This window comes from Panicum virgatum, chromosome 7N (genome assembly GCF_016808335.1).
Source record: "Panicum virgatum strain AP13 chromosome 7N, P.virgatum_v5, whole genome shotgun sequence".
NCBI lineage: Eukaryota > Viridiplantae > Streptophyta > Magnoliopsida > Poales > Poaceae > Panicum > Panicum virgatum.
This window is the reverse complement of record NC_053151.1, coordinates 50,096,313-50,111,983: the sequence shown is the minus strand read 5'-3', so window position 1 is coordinate 50,111,983 and position 15,671 is coordinate 50,096,313. Positions and strand designations below refer to the sequence as shown.

The 15,671-nt window shown below is 48.6% G+C and overlaps 2 protein-coding genes and 1 pseudogene across 2 annotated transcripts; 2 read left to right on the top strand and 1 right to left on the bottom strand.

Moving 5' to 3' along the window:
• Positions 1–470: 470 nt before the first annotated feature.
• LOC120682440 (acyl-CoA-binding domain-containing protein 4-like) lies at positions 471–3,230 on the top strand. The gene is made up of 6 exons (XM_039964355.1): positions 471–1,022; positions 1,515–1,620; positions 1,714–1,817; positions 1,943–2,034; positions 2,121–2,218; positions 2,678–3,230. Exons 1-6 carry the CDS (start codon positions 574–576, stop codon positions 2,843–2,845), a joined length of 1,017 nt encoding a protein of 338 aa, XP_039820289.1. The 5' UTR covers positions 471–573; the 3' UTR covers positions 2,846–3,230.
• Positions 3,231–3,413: 183 nt separating this feature from the next.
• On the bottom strand, positions 3,414–5,038 carry LOC120681395 (annotated as a pseudogene).
• A 5,454-nt stretch (positions 5,039–10,492) lies between these two features.
• LOC120682367 (choline transporter protein 1-like) lies at positions 10,493–15,342 on the top strand. The gene is made up of 10 exons (XM_039964228.1): positions 10,493–10,891; positions 11,817–12,175; positions 12,305–12,450; positions 12,775–12,958; positions 13,081–13,154; positions 13,234–13,347; positions 13,436–13,792; positions 13,923–14,183; positions 14,528–14,755; positions 14,873–15,342. The coding sequence occupies exons 1-10, from the start codon at positions 10,689–10,691 to the stop codon at positions 15,062–15,064; spliced, it is 2,118 nt and encodes a 705-aa protein (XP_039820162.1). The 5' UTR covers positions 10,493–10,688; the 3' UTR covers positions 15,065–15,342.
• The last annotated feature ends 329 nt before the right edge of the window (positions 15,343–15,671 follow it).

Genomic DNA, 15,671 nt, shown 5'->3' with positions numbered 1-15,671 from the left:
TTTGTAGTTGAGCTTGGCCGCTGGTAACAGTGCAAGTTGATCGAGGGAGTTTAACAGGGAGTGTTCTTAATTTGTTGACCAACTATACATACGTCCCTAATGCCATATATAGGCTAAAATTAGCTTATATCTGTTGTCATATATAATTTCTCCTTTTACCAGACGTGAGTACAGAAGCATATTTGTTGGAAAGGAATGTTTGAGAAAATTTGCAAATGGATGCAAACATATTTCAACATTTGATAATAAAATCCATTTCCTACTTTCCTTTGTGTATTTCTTATGAATTTTTTGGGTGTGCACTGCACTGCACACGACACGGCACACCACACCACACGTGTTGCGTATGAATCCAGCCCACCACGTTCCGTTTCGGGTGCGAGCCATTTAACGTTTTGGACCTTGCTGGTTTCCTCTTTTACTTGCTCGTCCTCGTTCCTTTTCCTTCCCCTGCTCGGGCCCCACCCACCCCCTTCCGCCGCTTCGGAGTTTCCCACCACACCCCCCAATTCCAACTCCAAGTCATCGTCACCGCCCCGCCGCATCTAGGTCACCACCTCGCCGGCGCCGACCATGGCCGGGGACTGGCAGGAGCTGGGCCAGGCGGCCGCCATCGGCCTCCTCTTCGCCTTCCTCGTCGCCAAGCTCATCTCCACCGTCATCGCCTTCAAGGAGGACAACCTCCGCATCACGCGCTCCCCTCCGGCCTCCCCCACCGCCGCCGCCTCCCGCTCCCCGGCGAGCCCGGACATCCCGGTCCCCGCGGATCCCCCGAAGCCCTCCCACGGAGGCCACGTCTCCAGCGACGGCGGCAGCGACAGCGACTGGGAGGGCGTGGAGAGCACCGAGCTCGACGAGGAGTTCAGCGCCGCCTCCGCCTTCGTCGCGGCCTCCGCCGCGTCAGGCACCAGCGTCCCCGAGGAGGCGCAGCTGCGGCTCTACGGGCTCTACAAGATCGCCACCGAGGGGCCCTGCACCGCGCCGCAGCCGTCCGCGCTCAAGCTCAAGGCCCGTGCCAAGTGGTAGATTCCAATCCCATCATCCCCTGTCTCCCCCTTGCTGAATTCCGCTTCGGATTTCCTGTATCCTTGTCTCTCTGTTCACCTGTTCAGCTTTAGATTTAGTTGAGGATTCATTGGCATGCTGGATAAGAAGCAAACCTGAAATGATACTTCTATATCTGCATAGTTCAGTAGCCGTAATTGTTATGGATCAAGCTTATTTATGCGTTTATCAGTTATTATTCGTGTTAATGTTGCCTGAGCATAAATTTACTTAGATTTGGTATCCTTGCTCTGTTGTGACTTGTGTCCAGAGCGTGTCCTGATGATCATCATGCTGCATAGCTCTGCAGTTCTCAGCTATATCAGTATGAAGATGTTCCTGTTGTGCATTATGTTTCAGATTATTAGCAAGTACATGAACTCATATATTAGCATCATACCACTTTGGTTCTTGATTTTGAGTAGTCAGTTCAGTCTAACATGTAACCATTTGTGATCTCAATATGCCAGGAATGCTTGGCATAAGCTGGGTGCTATGCCTACAGAAGAAGCTATGCAGGAGTACATCAGAATAGTTGATGAGCTATTCCCTAACTGGGCTGCCGGTTCAAGCATGGTAAATTCTATATGTCTTTATCAACCACACTCTTGCTGCAATCTGTACGGTAATCCTCATGACAGTGTTGGCTTATTTGTGACACGATTTTAGAAAAGGAAAGACGAAGATAGCATGGCTTCTGCATCAGGTTCGAAGGGACCCATGGGACCTGTGTTTAGTAGTTTGATGTATGAGGAAGACGAAGGAAATGAAGCGTAAGTGTTATTTACCTCATGTATGTCTTCTACAGCAGTTTATTGTTGATTCGACCTTCGTGGATGTGACAAGTCATATGAAGTAAGATGACATGCTCCTTATTTTGAACTACTTGTATGTGCAGAGAACTTGATGACATCCATGTTTCAGCGAGGGAAGGAGCAACTGATGACATACTAAAGCATCTGACTGCTGGTGTGGATGTCAACGCGAGAGGTTTGTAAACTATGAACAATCTGATGCTTCTGTTGTCTTTATGACCATAGCTCATGCAAACATGGTTTGTTCTTATGATGGTTTAGATACTGAAGGTAGAACTCCATTGCACTGGGCTGTTGACCGTGGCCATCTAAGTGCTGTTGAAGTTCTTGCAAAAGCAAATGCAGATCTGAATGCTAAGGTATATTGGAATTATTTGTATACTTATTGCATTCTTTAACTCATGGCTGATTGATATGATGAGCAAGGGTGGAGCAATAGGAGCTAGTCATATACAGAAGTGGACCCAGAGATTGCCAAAGGCCACCAGGGCTGACATGGCTAAAACAGTCCTAATCCTGTCATAATCTCGTTCACCCCCTTCATTTCATAGTATTTGCGTGCTGATAAGGTTTAGGAGCCGTGCTAGGGTCTGGCTTCACCATTGGTCTTATAGTTGAATAAGTGTGATCGATTTTATTTACGTCTTAAACTACAGTAACTAGAAAACATGTTGCCTATGTTCACTTTAACCCTCGATTGCTGTCAGTAGTTCAGCCTGCAGTGCATTGTAAAGCTACAAAGTTGAGGCACGGCCTCTTTTGAGTCATTTCGTGTATGCGCTTAATGAACTGAAATTAACCGTATCTGCTTTGTTCAGGATAATGAAGGACAAACGGCACTTCACTATGCTGTTGTTTGTGAAAGAGAAGACATTGCAGAATTGCTCGTTAAGCATCGCGCTGATCTTCAGATCAAGGATGAGGATGGGAACACTGCACGTGACTTATGCCCTTCAAGCTGGTCTTTTATGAACCAGGCAAACTGACAACACCGAGTGAGCTGGATATGTTGACGTCTTCTGTCAAGAAACACGCTGCCCTATATAAGCTGTAACCTAAGCTCCTAGAACACTTGGTTGCGTGTTTTTTTGTATGGGACATCTGGTGTATCTTCTATCCTGTATAAAGCTTGGGAAAATCAGACGAGTTGTGGACATCTAGTCTACCTGGCGTCCTCTATGAAGCTTGGGAAATCTGATGAGTTGTTTTATCGACCTCATCAATTCGGTTGTTAAAACTAAAGGTAATGCAGTATTGAGTACTGGATGATACTTGTATTGCTTTACACAGAAGAATTGTACTAATGGATTTGTGCTGAACACCAGTGGTCTGTTAGTGAAAGAAATTCCAATGATACATGGTTCGCCATCATGTGTGTATGATTACTTTTGTATTTGGTTCACGAGCAGAAATGAGACGATGTACTGCACTTAACATGATAGAGCAGAAATCTGACATTGTATGATTCTGAACGTCAGTCAGACTTGCAAAGTGCAATTAAAGAAGAAGAAACACGACATAAACAATTTATGGCTCGTCTGGACAATAAAACAATATGTAGTTCAAAGGTCTAAAGTGGTATTATACTAAGCTAAGAACAAAAATCCTATCCTAAAGCTCGTCATGGTCGTTCTCCTCTGTTCCATCTTCGTCATTGGACCTCTGGTAGGCTCCAGAGAAGACTGGGTTGCAGACATCCTCCAACTCCATGAGCTTCTCCACGTAGTCTTCCTTGTCGGCGTCCGGGTTGCCGTCCAGCCACTCATTCACCTCCCTCACCGCCTCTTGTACCCTCTCCTTGTCGTCGGCGTCCATCTTGTCGCCCAGCTCGTCGTCGACGGTGCTCTTGACGCTGTAAGTGTACGTCTCGAGCTGGTTCCGGGCGTCGACCCTCTCCTTCACTTTCTTGTCTTCCTCGGTGAACTCATCCGCCTCGTCAGGATGCTTCCTTGAACGGCGGCGCCATAGGCAACCGCCTCGTCGGGGTTGACCCCGCTGTTGGGCTCCTTGCCGTCGAAGTAGTCCTTGAGCAGCTGCCTCACCTTGGGGATCCTGGTGCTGCCGCCGACGAGGACGATCTCGTCGATGTCGCTCTTGGCAAGGCCGGCGTCCGCCATGGCCTTGTTGACGGGCGCCATCGTCTTGCGGAAGAGATCGCCGTTGAGCTCCTCGAACCTGGCCCTGGTCAGCGGCTCCGACAAGTCGACGCCGTCGACGAGCGACTCGACCTGGACGCGGACCTGGTGCTGGCTGCTGAGCGCCCTCTTGGCGCGCTCGCACTCGCGGCGCAGCTTCCCGAGCGCGCGGCTGTTGCCGGCGACGTCCTTGCCGTGCTTCCGCCTGACGAGCCCGATGAAGTGCTCCATGACGCGCTGGTCGAAGTCCTCGCCGCCGAGGTGGGTGTCGCCGCTGGTGGCCCGCACCTCGAAGACGCCGTTGTCGATGGTGAGCACGCTGACGTCCAAGGTTCCGCCGCCGAGGTCGAACACGAGGACGTTCCGCTCGCGGCCGGCCTTCTTGTCGAGGCCGTAGGCGAGGGCGGCGGCGGCGGGCTCGCTGAGGATGCGGCGCACGTTGAGGCCGGCGATGGCGCCGGCATCCTTGGTGGCCTGGCGCTGCGCGTCGTTGAAGTAGGCCGGGACGGTGATGACGGCGTCCTGGACCGTGCCGCCGAGGTAGGCCTCGGCGGTTTCCTTCATCTTGGCGAGCACCATGGCGCTGATCTCCTCGGGGCTGAACGCCCGCACGTCGCCCTGCTTCACCTCCACCTCCACGTGCGGCTTGCCGTTCTTGCTCACGACCTTGTACGGCAGGAGCTTCATGTCCTTCTGCACCTCGGCATCGTCAAACTGCCTTCCGATGAGGCGCTTGGCGTCGTGGACGGTGCGCTCGGGGTTGGCGGCGGCCTGGTTCTTGGCGGCCTCGCCGATGAGGCGCTCGCCGTCGGTGAAGGCCACCCACGACGGCGTGATGCGGTTCCCCTGGTCGTTGGCGACGATCTCCACGCGGCCGTTCCGGTACACGCCCACGCATGAGTAGGTCGTCCCGAGGTCGATGCCGATCACCGTGCCCCCGCCGCCGGCTTTCTTGCTGTCCGCCTCCGCCGCGGCGGCGGAGGGAGCAGTCGGCGCCGCGACGAGCAATGCGGCGAGCAGCAGCTTGTGCGCACGCGACGACATGTCGGCTCGACGATGCCCCAACCTGCTGCTACCTTTGCTTGCTACCTCGATCCCTGTCGTCGTCTTGTCGAGGTGTATATATATATGGGCTATGGAAGGTGACGTGTACCACCGGAAGCGTGGCAACACGTACTTGAGGCAACAGGAGCCATCGATTTCGCTGATCGGGCGGTGACCGGCGTGTCATGACGTGGTGCGGGGGTTGGACCGTGATCTGCGACGTGGCGGCGGTAGTGGTGCAGCTGGTGCGCGTAAAAAGAAAGGAAAAAGGAAACCACGCGCGCCAGGGACGACCACCCTTACTTAGGCCCAGATACAGTCCATCGAGGCCCGAAGGCGCTTTGTGTTGTTGGGCTAATGCATGGCTGCTGGGCCTGGCTATTTCCCCCAACCAAACCAAGTGCTTCTTGTTTCTTGAACAATTGATTGAAGACGGAGGAAGTCCACCCAAAAAAAAAAAAGAAGGAGATGGAGGAAATGAGAAGGACGCTGCCAGCGCCCCGGTCCTGCCCTGTCGGCCTCGCACATGGAGCAGCTTGCTCAAGCTGTGCGTACCTGCGTGGTGGGCTCAGGATCTCAGGCACACTTTGTCCGATCTCCTCAAAGTTGCCATGATACAAAGTAAGCATGGCTTACATCAAGTCAAGAAGATAGCATCCACATATATTAATTTATGATTAGTAGATGGTTATTATAGTATCAATATAGCAAATCATGGGTTACCCTAACTTTGTGCTGGCCTGACCTAGTCTCATATCCAAACAATTCCTGCGAAAAGCTAGGGTGGGTGGGTGCCTTTTCTGTCGGATCGGCCCAAGCCTTTTGCGTCCTTCCCGTCCCGTGTAGCCTCTCGTAGCATGCGCCGTGCAGCGAAGCGACATAGCGGAGTGCGGAGTGTTCCCTTCCTTGGGTCCATTCCAGTTCCAGTCCAATCCATATGCATTCACTTCAGATTTAATTACGCCCGTTATTTATTCAAAAAAACAAAAACTACGCCCGTTGACCCTAACCGTGGTGAATGCAATACATGGGTTACCTCAGAACTTGTGTACATGCTCCATGCCCTCCATTCATCAAGTGGGTGAATGCAAAGTGACGCTCTACATTTTTCTCTCAAAGGTCTCCTCTCAAGGTATGAGTTAGTACGTAGCTTTAAGTTTTCTAAGAGACAACTCTTCCAATGACCACCTGACTCTTAGCACTTAGCTCATAAGAGCATCTCCAGCAGATTTGCTATAATGGATACCTATCTCTAAAAACTGTCAGGATACCTAAAATCCACCAAAAACCCGCTTCAGTAGATTTGGTATATGGATATCTATTCCTAATTTTTTTAGCAAATTACCTAAATTTCTCTCTCCTTGACCCAAATATACCAAACCAAAGTGTGGATTGCTAAAACTGAAAGTGCGTGGCGGGAGAGACCAACCGCTCCTGATCGGAGCTTTCCCCGCACCGCGCCGCTTCTTGGAGGTCCGGCCGCCGCATGGAGTGCCCCGCCGCCGCCGACATGGAAGTCCGGCTACCCCCTGGGAGGTTGCGCCGCCGCTACCCCTGAAGCTGGAGGCCCGGCCACCCCTGGAGCAGGAGGTCCGCCCCGCCTCCCAAAGGTTCCGCCGGCCCCTAGAGGCCCTGCGCTGCCGCCCTGGAGTCTCGCCGCCGCCGCCATGGAAGTCCAGCCGGAGGGCTCAGATCCGGCGGGACGCCGACGGCCAGATGGACGAGCAGGACGCCGCGGCCAGGGCTCGCCACAGACTCCGCCTCCCACCTCAGCCTCAGCACGCTGGTGCTCGCCGCCGTCGATTGGGATCCGCGGCAACGCCGGTGCCAGAAGGGCAACCAGGTGCGAGCCCTCGAGGCGAGCGCCGAGCAGGGCCCACGGCTCACGGCCTCCTTCGGTGCGGCTTCGGCCTCTGTGGCGGCCAAGGTAGAGCAGGGCCTCAGAGGCGCGCGCGGGACGCCGGTGGCGGCGCGGGACAGCGGAGGCGACACGGGACGCCGGTGGCGGCGCGGGATGCCGGAGAGGAGGAGGAGGACGAGGGGCCGAGAGGGGAGGGGAGGAGGCGGCGGTCGGCGTGTGAAGGGAGGAAGAAGGGGATTTGTTTGTGTGAAGGTGACGTTTTGCAAAAAGACCCTAAGTGAAATATGTAATTTTTTATAGTTTATCTATGTCTTGGACCTTTTACGAAAAACCCCTGCACCATAAGAGTATTTTTAGAAAGCTTTATAGATATCCAATTATACAAAATCTACTGGAGGGGAGCACAAAATCATAACCTAGATCTTCTCTCTCCTATACCTAAAAGCAAATTTAGGTATCCAGTTTTACCAAATCTGCTGGAGATGCTCTAACATGAATGACTCCATACATCATTCTCTTGTAATCTCGAAGTTCGTGTATGAAACTATCTCATGAAACAAGAGATAGATCTTCACTTTTTACAATGTTCATCGATTAAAAAAAATTCTATGAGCTAGCTAGCTCTTAACTTTTTGCAATGTTCATCGATTAAAAAAATTTCTATGAGCTAGCTTAGAGTCAGCCATTGGAGGTAGGCCGGGCAATTGGGAGGGTTTCTACGAAAGTTCGTTTCCTAGAAAATAGAAACTGATTGGTTCTTTTCATAGATAAGAACTAAGCAAATTTGGTTTTGGTTAGTTTGGTTCGGTTCCGGTTCTAACCGAGGGAACCGAACACTTAGAGTAGGGGTGGCGCGCAGCAATGACGGAGAGGGAGGAGGAGCAGGAGGCGGTGAGGTGGAGACGCTAGGGGATCCTTTGTGTGGGCCCCTATGCCGGTCGCGGCGGCATAGGCCAGTAGCGCTTGCCTCTGGCGATCTAGCCCGACCGCGGGCGGCCAACGGCGGTGCCGGCCTCTGGGCTGGCAGTGGAAGGGGAGAGGCGGGACGTGGAGGCCACACGCCCGAGCGGAGTAGGTTCGACGCGCGGCGGGGCCGAAGAGGGAGGAGGACCAGGCGGCGTTGAGTGGAGGCTCCATGGGGGGATCCTCCGCGCAGGCCCCTGTGCCGGCTACGTCGGGGAGCGGCGGCGTAGGGCGAAGGCGAGCTCGGAAGAGGGAGCGGGAGCGGTAGTGCAAGACCTAGGGTGCCAGGCGGAGGCGAAGTGAGCGAGCGTTATCGAGTGGCGGTTGCCTCTTGCTGAAGATTGAAGAAGGCGGAGCTCGGGAGAGGGAGCAGGAGTGGAAGCGCAACACCCAGGGTGCTAGGCGGAGGCGGAGTGGGCGAGCGTCGTCGAGTGGCGGCTGCCTCCTACTGAAGATTGAAGAAGGCGTCGACTAGGGTTAAGGTTTGAAGGGCTGAAGATCTGATAGATTCTGCTTCACTACTTGTTGGGCTGCCTCCTTTCGTTATATTCGGTTGTTCGGTTCTTTCAGTTAATCGAGTCTAGGAACTGAAAGAATCTGGTTATTTTGGTTTCTGAAGAGGAAATCGAACAGAACCGAATTTCTTGGTTCCAATTCTTTCTTTCCGTTCCGGTTCTCGATTAATTCCGTTCGATTCACGGTTAGGGTGTGTTTAGTTGGTGAAAAAGTTTGGATTTTGGTACTGTAACATATTTCGTTGTTAATTGACAAATAATGTCCAATCATGGACTAATTAGGCTTAAAAGATTCATCTCGTGCTAATCAGTTAGACTATATAATTGGTTATTTTTTTCAACTGAATTTAATGCTCCATGTATGTGTTCGAAAATTCGATGTGACGAGTACTGTGCAAATGTTTTTGAAACTAAACAGGGCTTTAGGGCCTGTTTGGCAGGGCTCCGGCTCCTCCAAAAACAGCTCCGGCTCCTCTGGTGGAGCTGGAGCCATTTTGGAAAACATTTGGCAAAACAGCTTCACCTGCTGGATTGAAGTTATAAAAAGTCTAAATTATCCTTTTTCTTTTCTTTCTTTTTCTTTTTTTTCTCCTCCCTTTTTCTTTTTCTTTCCCTTTTCTTTTTTTCCTCTTCCCCTCCTATCCCTTCGCCCAGCCCGCACCCGCCTCCTCCTTCCTCGCGATTCCCTCATCACCCAGCCCCGCCGCCTCCTCCTCAAACTCCAGCGGGGGCGCGCGCCGCCCGTCCCGCCCGCCTCGGCGCGCCGCCGGTCCCGCCCGCCTCCGCGCGCCGCCGGCCGCCTGCTCCCGCCTACCTCCGTGCGCACCGCGCCTCATTCCCTCCGTCCGCTGTCAACCGCCTCGCGAGGACAAGGGCGTCCAGGGACGGGAGGAGCCGCGCGGAGCCACCTTTCTCTGGCTCCCGCTCTGCCGAAGAGCTCCAGAGAGCGTGATTTGGGGGGGGGGGGGGCTCCGGCCCCGGAGCCGGTGCATGAGCACCCGTTTGGCAAAGCTCCGGTTGGAGCCCGTGTTGGAGCCAGAGCCGGAGCTCTGCCAAACATGACCTTAGGCTGCGTTTAGTTCCCAAAATAGTTTGCGCAATACATGTCACATCGAATTTTCAGACACATGCATAGAGCATTAAATGTAGTTGAAAAAATAACTAATTACATAGTCTAACTGATTCCTACGAAATGAATCTAATGATACTAATTAATCCATGATTGGACATTAATTGTCAAATAACAACGAAATGTACTACAGTAGCCAAACTCAAACTTTTTCACCAACTAAACACCCTCTTAATTTCGCCTAGTGCTGTTTGGAGGAGGCCACTCTCAGGCCCTGTTTAGATCCATAAAGTCAAAATGTAAAATTTTTATAAATCGCTTGCATGATGTACTAAATGTAGTCGAAAAATAAATCGCATTACACAAATGGACTGTAAATCACGAGACGAATCTAATGAGCCTGATTAGGACGTGATTAAATACTAAATTGCTACAGTAATGCTATAATAAACATGCTCTAACGATGGATTAATTAGGCTCGTTAGATTCGTCTCGTAGTTTACAGACGAGATCTGTAATTAATTTTATAATTAGTCTACATTTAATACTTCAAATATTTAAAATTCTCTTTCAAAAATCCAAAAATATAAAATATTTTTTTCAAAATATTAAAATACAAAATAATCTAAACAATCCCTCACTTATCGGCTGCAGGGCAGCAGGCAGGAATCCTGCATCGGAGAGAGACGGAGTTGCAGCAGACCAAAAAGTGGTCACCCCTCCTCTCTCTCTCTCCCCCTCTCAAGGTGTGTTTAGTTTGTGAAAAGTTCGTGAAAATGTTGGTGTAGTATGTTTCGGTTTTATTTGATAATTATTGTCTAATTATGAAGTAATTAGTCTTAAAGAATTCGTCTCGTCATTTACAACCAAACTGTGCAATTAATTATATTTTTTAACTATATTTAATACTCCATGCATATATCGTAAAATTCGATGTGATGTACATCAGTAAAAAATTTTTGAAAACTTTATGCGGAACTAAACACAGCCTCAGTCCCTTTTCACACAAGGGACCCCTTTCCCAAGGGCAAGCAGGACAGAGCCAAACCACCCCCTCTCTCTCTCTTCACACTACCCGCCCATCACTCCGCTCTCCTGCAGTCTGCAGAGGCGGCAGCTGCTATCCACACATCATCCACAGTTCGCTCCCTCCCCCCTCGCTCACGCCAAATCCAAATCCAAATCCAATCGAGCAACCGAGGAGCCAGCAGCGAGGAGAGCGACAAGGGGAGGCGGCGGAAAATGGGAGGGCCCCTCGGCGCGATCATCGGCCGCTACCCGTCGGCGGCCGCTGGCGGGGACGACGAGCTGGGAGGCGGCGGCGCCGGCATTATACACCACAATCGCAGGTGCCGCGACATCGCTTTCCTCGTCATCTTTGCTGCCTTCTGGGTGGCCATGATCGTCAACTCCAGCTTCGGATTCAACCAGGGAAACCCGCTCAGGTCAGATTCGCCTCCTCCCTCTTCCTTCCCCTCTCAGGATCTCTTCTCGCTCGCTCTTCTATCTTCTTCATTCCGCCTTCCTTTGCTGGGTTCGGCCGCCCAATGTGGTGAGATGCCTGGTTTTTTTCAAGTGCGTCAGGACCAATTTCGGTGGGATTAAACGAAAATTTCGGCCTCGACAAGAAAAAATATATTTCTTTTTGGCGAAAATGACTGCAAGGAAAAAAAGTTACTATTTTTTTGTTACTCCATGGGAGCACAACAAGCGAGCTTCTGTTAATTGCTGCTCATGATTTTTTTAATTTTCGGAAAGGGTTTGGGTTGCTCATGATTTTACCAAACGGATCTGTTTGCTAATGGAATACGATATGCCAATGCGTAGCGAATCTTGTCTCGCTTCAGTATTCCAACCGGTTGGGTAAAGAATGACGCATCTTAAGCCTGTATGTAGTGCTTATAAAAGAGCTGTCTGGTGGTCCTCGGAATTGCATTCCCTACCGAAACCCTAGCAGAACAGTTTTAAAGGATTGTGCTCTTTATAGGCTAAAAGTAGATGAAAGCTAATCGTCCCTCCTCATAAATACACTTTTCAGGGTAAAGAAAAATCAGGTCTGTTGATTTATGAGTGTACGTGCATCCTTCAGATTGCTACCATTTGACTATCGCCATCCTATTTTTATATTTTAGGTGCAGATGCAGAAACTGTATTTTGTACTGGTCATCTTTATCTGTGGAGCCAACTCTTGTTGATATCTGTTTGGTTGCTGCAGCTCCCACTACATTGGCTGAGACTTAGTCATATTTAGCTCCATGGCCCTATCAAATAGCGTTTGGTTGACCGCCCTAACAAGGATTGATCAATATTATTATGCTCTGCATCTGCATCAGTTGAGCAAAGATGACATCTTGTGCTTTAATTACGCAGGCTGACTTATGAACTGGACTACAAAGGGAACATTTGTGGCGACAAGCTTGGTGACCCAAATTTGCACGAGCTGGATGTTAGATATTGGATGAATCCGAACCAGGTCTACCAAAGTGGACTCAAGAACAGCAAGGTTAACCTGGCCGATGCCAAAGCAATCTGCCTTATGGAGTGCCCAAATCCAGCAGTAGATGGATTGAACTTTATTTGTGATTATCCAGAAGGGGACATTCGTCTCTCTGTTGATGATTGGATCAATAGGGACTACGACTATTTTGAGTTTCTCACACCAGACATGAGAAACAGCTCACTTCAGCTCCAAGGTCCATGCTACCCAGTCATATTTCCAACTGTAAATGGTAATATTTATTCTGCTGCCATTTTGTGCTGCCTTTTGAACATAAGGACTAATCAGTGTAGCTTGGCTTATCATTCAATAAACTCATATTTTGAGAGAATAAGTAATTCAAATTCTTCTTATCCTCCAGTATATTGGAGCTGCCAATTTATTGCACGGGCATCCAATGTCTCTTTGAAGCACTGGCAGCAGATGGGTGGTGTCAGCATTGATGAAAATATTCTCATTGACAAAACAGTCCACAAGGCCATTGATTCAAGGTCTGCTGTATTAAAGGTTTGTAGATTTCCTGGCATCATTTTGTTGCCGGCCTAGTCCATTTCATGTTCACAAAAAATTCCTGGATTGTAATGGCATTAAGTGGCAATGTTTTATCCTGAATTTTCTTTAAACTATGCACATAATGTTCTTCCTTGAAAAATATCATTATGAGACCGAGACACCGATGATTATTGCAAATAACAATTGGTACTTGGGACCATCTTTAGGCTGGACCTGCTAATGATTGATAGTTGTTTTGTTGTATTCAAATAAATTCCTGTTTTAACCTAATATATATCGAATGTTACTGTCTTTAATTGTTTTATCTTCTGACTGCAGAGATACATTGCAGACATTGGGAAATCATGGCCCGTATTTATTGTTTGTGGTGGAATTCTCCCTGTTTTCTTGTCGGTGATCTGGTTGCTTATGATTCGTTATTTCGTTGCTGCCATGACTTGGATAACTGTAGTTCTCTTCAATGTCCTTGTTATATCTGTAACAATGTTTTGTTACATTAAAGGTACAATTCACTTTTCTGGTTCCTAGTTTGTAGGTACCTATTCACAAAGAAAGCTCCATTTTTCACATCGCACATGTCTGATTTATGGATCACTACTTCTAACTGGCTGCACACACATTCAGCTGGCTGGATAGGCAGTGACCCTTTAACTGTTGTCATTGGTGAAAGCGATCCATATGTTCACATAAGTGGGCGGGTAAGTAAATCCATTTGAATAAATCTATTACAAGTTAAATCTGCTTCTTCTTGAATCCTGATAGTCCTGTTCTTACCAGGAAATAAGCCACCTTCATACTGTTACAATTTTCATGACAGCAGTGATGATCATTGCTTTCCTGTCCTCAATAGCTATTGTCCGCCGTATACTGATAGCAACACCTGTTTTAAAGGTAAGTCAATAGCTGTGAATGCCACCTCCGTTGTGAATGCGGTACTAGCTAGTAGCTCTTAAACACTAACCATGATAAATGGTTTCAGGTTGCTGCAAAGGTCATTGGTGAAGTTCAGGCACTCATAGTTTTTCCGCTTGTGCCATTCTTTATCCTTGCTATATTTTATATGTTCTGGTTTGCTGCGACTCTCCACCTCTTCAGCTCAGGTCAAGTCGTACGCAATGATTGCAATATCGATTGCTGTTCATATGATCTGAAGTTGGGCAAAGTAAATTGTGATAACTGTTGTGGTTATAGCATCCATTACACCCCTCATATTAGCATTGCCATTCTATTCCACTTATTTGGCTGCTACTGGGCGACTCAATTCTTTCTCGCATGCTCTTCAACTGTGATTGCGGGATCGGTTGCTTCCTACTACTGGGCGCGTGGTGAAATATCGGTAAGTGTTTTGAACTCGATAATTTAGCTGGATTGGCTCACATAAAAACTTCTCTGCAGTCAGGGTCTTCTTTTCTTCGTCTTAGTTGATGTATTCTCCCTTACTGACCATTCAAGCGACTTCAATGCAGCATGATATACCATTTCTCACTGTAGTCTCTTCACTGAAGCGGCTGATGCGCTACAGCCTTGGATCTGTTGCTCTGGGTTCACTTGTTGTATCAATTGTTGAGTGGGTGCGTTTTATACTAGAATGCCTTCGTCGCAAGTTGAAGTTTGTTGGTTCTGCTCGGGAAAGCTGCTTTGGGAAAGCAGCATCTTCCTCTTCTGAATGCTGCCTAGGCTGCATAGATTGGACCCTCAAGTCAGTAAATCGAAATGCCTACATAATGGTGAGTATAAAGCTTTCTTGTGGATCACAATAGCCCCCCTCCTGAATTCAGCTATCAACTTATCATTTCGCTCACTTTGTGGGACTGGTTCAGTTCAGTCCCTTCACAGACTAAAAGCTCTTAATGCAAATTGCCCATAGATGTACTTGATTTATAGCTCAAACCTTGTTTCAATGCAGCCGTTCAAACCCATTATGCCAATGCTGTATCATCTATAAGTTTTGAGTTTACTGCACCAATGCTTTGTATTGTATGCGAAAGCATATGCTAGTGCTACACATGTTGAAATTAAATTATTCTTGTATAAGACTGAAAAAGATTGTGTATTTCATTTTCTGCTGCAGATTGCTATTACTGGGAAGGGTTTCCACAAAGCTTCTGTTCTCGCAACTGGATTGATAATGAAGAATATCCTGCGTATTGGAAAAGTCAATGTCATTGGAGATGTGATCCTCTTCCTAGGAAAACTGTGTGTGAGCCTTTTCTGTGCGCTTTTTGCCTTTCTGATGTTGGACACTCACAAGTACAAATCTGCGCACAACAAGATATCATCTCCACTGATCCCTGTACTGGTGAGAATTTCAACCTTATTTTGTTTATTCAAGTTCTCGCTTCTCGGACTGTCAGATTTCAATTCCATTGCTAAAATCTGAAGCTAACTGTATTCTGATGATACACTGATACTGCAGGTAACATGGGCCCTCGGTTACATAGTTGCAAAGCTCTTCTTTGCAGTGGTTGAGATGTCAATCGACACCATAATCCTCTCCTTCTGCCAGGACGCTGAAGAGCACCAAGGGAACGCGCATTACGCGCCCCCTCTTCTGATGGAAACTCTGGATGAACAGAGTGACTTGCAAAGACTAACTCAAGGACCATGATTTCCTCTAGGGTTTTGCCCTTGGTACTAGACCTGAAAAATGGAAACTCGGTGGCAGCCTAATGATTTGTTTTCCAGTTCTCTTGGCTTGTGGGGAGAGGTTCATCATTTTGCACTCTGCTTTCTTCTACAAGTCTGAGCCTGACAGGTTGTCGTGGCCTAATTGGCAACTGTAGGAACCTTATCTAATATATGTACCATTGCTGATACAGTGTTAGCTGTTAGTGAAGAAGGTTTGAAATCTGTGATAAGTATGTGAGTTCATGTATTTGTCCTCTCTGTTGCATCACAAGCCTCAATTATTTCATTTCGTCCTGTGGGTGGGGTAAGACAGTTTCCAAGCCAAGTGAGCAGTAGAGCAGTGCCGGGGTGATGCTGTAGGATCAACCTTTTCTCAAATTGATGAAAATACTCGTGAAACTGTATTGACTATTAGTGCAAATGCGCAACAATCACCAGAAAACAGTGAAGTCGATCAAGGCTGGGATCAAGAATGTAGACTGTTGATTTATGGCCAGACAGAGCGATGATTTGGGTGGTTCGCGATCGGTGGCAAGCAGCTCTAGGCATGCCAAGGATCCAGCGGAATCCTGTCGGATTCCTCAGTC

Excerpts from the sequence above, each read along its gene's own strand:
- LOC120682440 (XM_039964355.1), top strand. The coding sequence starts at position 574 with ATGGCCGGGGACTGGCAGGAGCTGGGCCAGGCGGCCGCCATCGGCCTC. Across the intron at positions 1,023-1,514 it reads CTCAAGGCCCGTGCCAAGTG|GAATGCTTGGCATAAGCTGG; the intron begins GTAGATTCCAAT and ends TCAATATGCCAG. Across the intron at positions 1,818-1,942 it reads GAAGACGAAGGAAATGAAGC|AGAACTTGATGACATCCATG; the intron begins GTAAGTGTTATT and ends TTGTATGTGCAG.
- LOC120682367 (XM_039964228.1), top strand. The coding sequence starts at position 10,689 with ATGGGAGGGCCCCTCGGCGCGATCATCGGCCGCTACCCGTCGGCGGCC. Across the intron at positions 12,176-12,304 it reads CATATTTCCAACTGTAAATG|TATATTGGAGCTGCCAATTT; the intron begins GTAATATTTATT and ends CTTATCCTCCAG. Across the intron at positions 13,155-13,233 it reads ATGTTCACATAAGTGGGCGG|GAAATAAGCCACCTTCATAC; the intron begins GTAAGTAAATCC and ends TGTTCTTACCAG.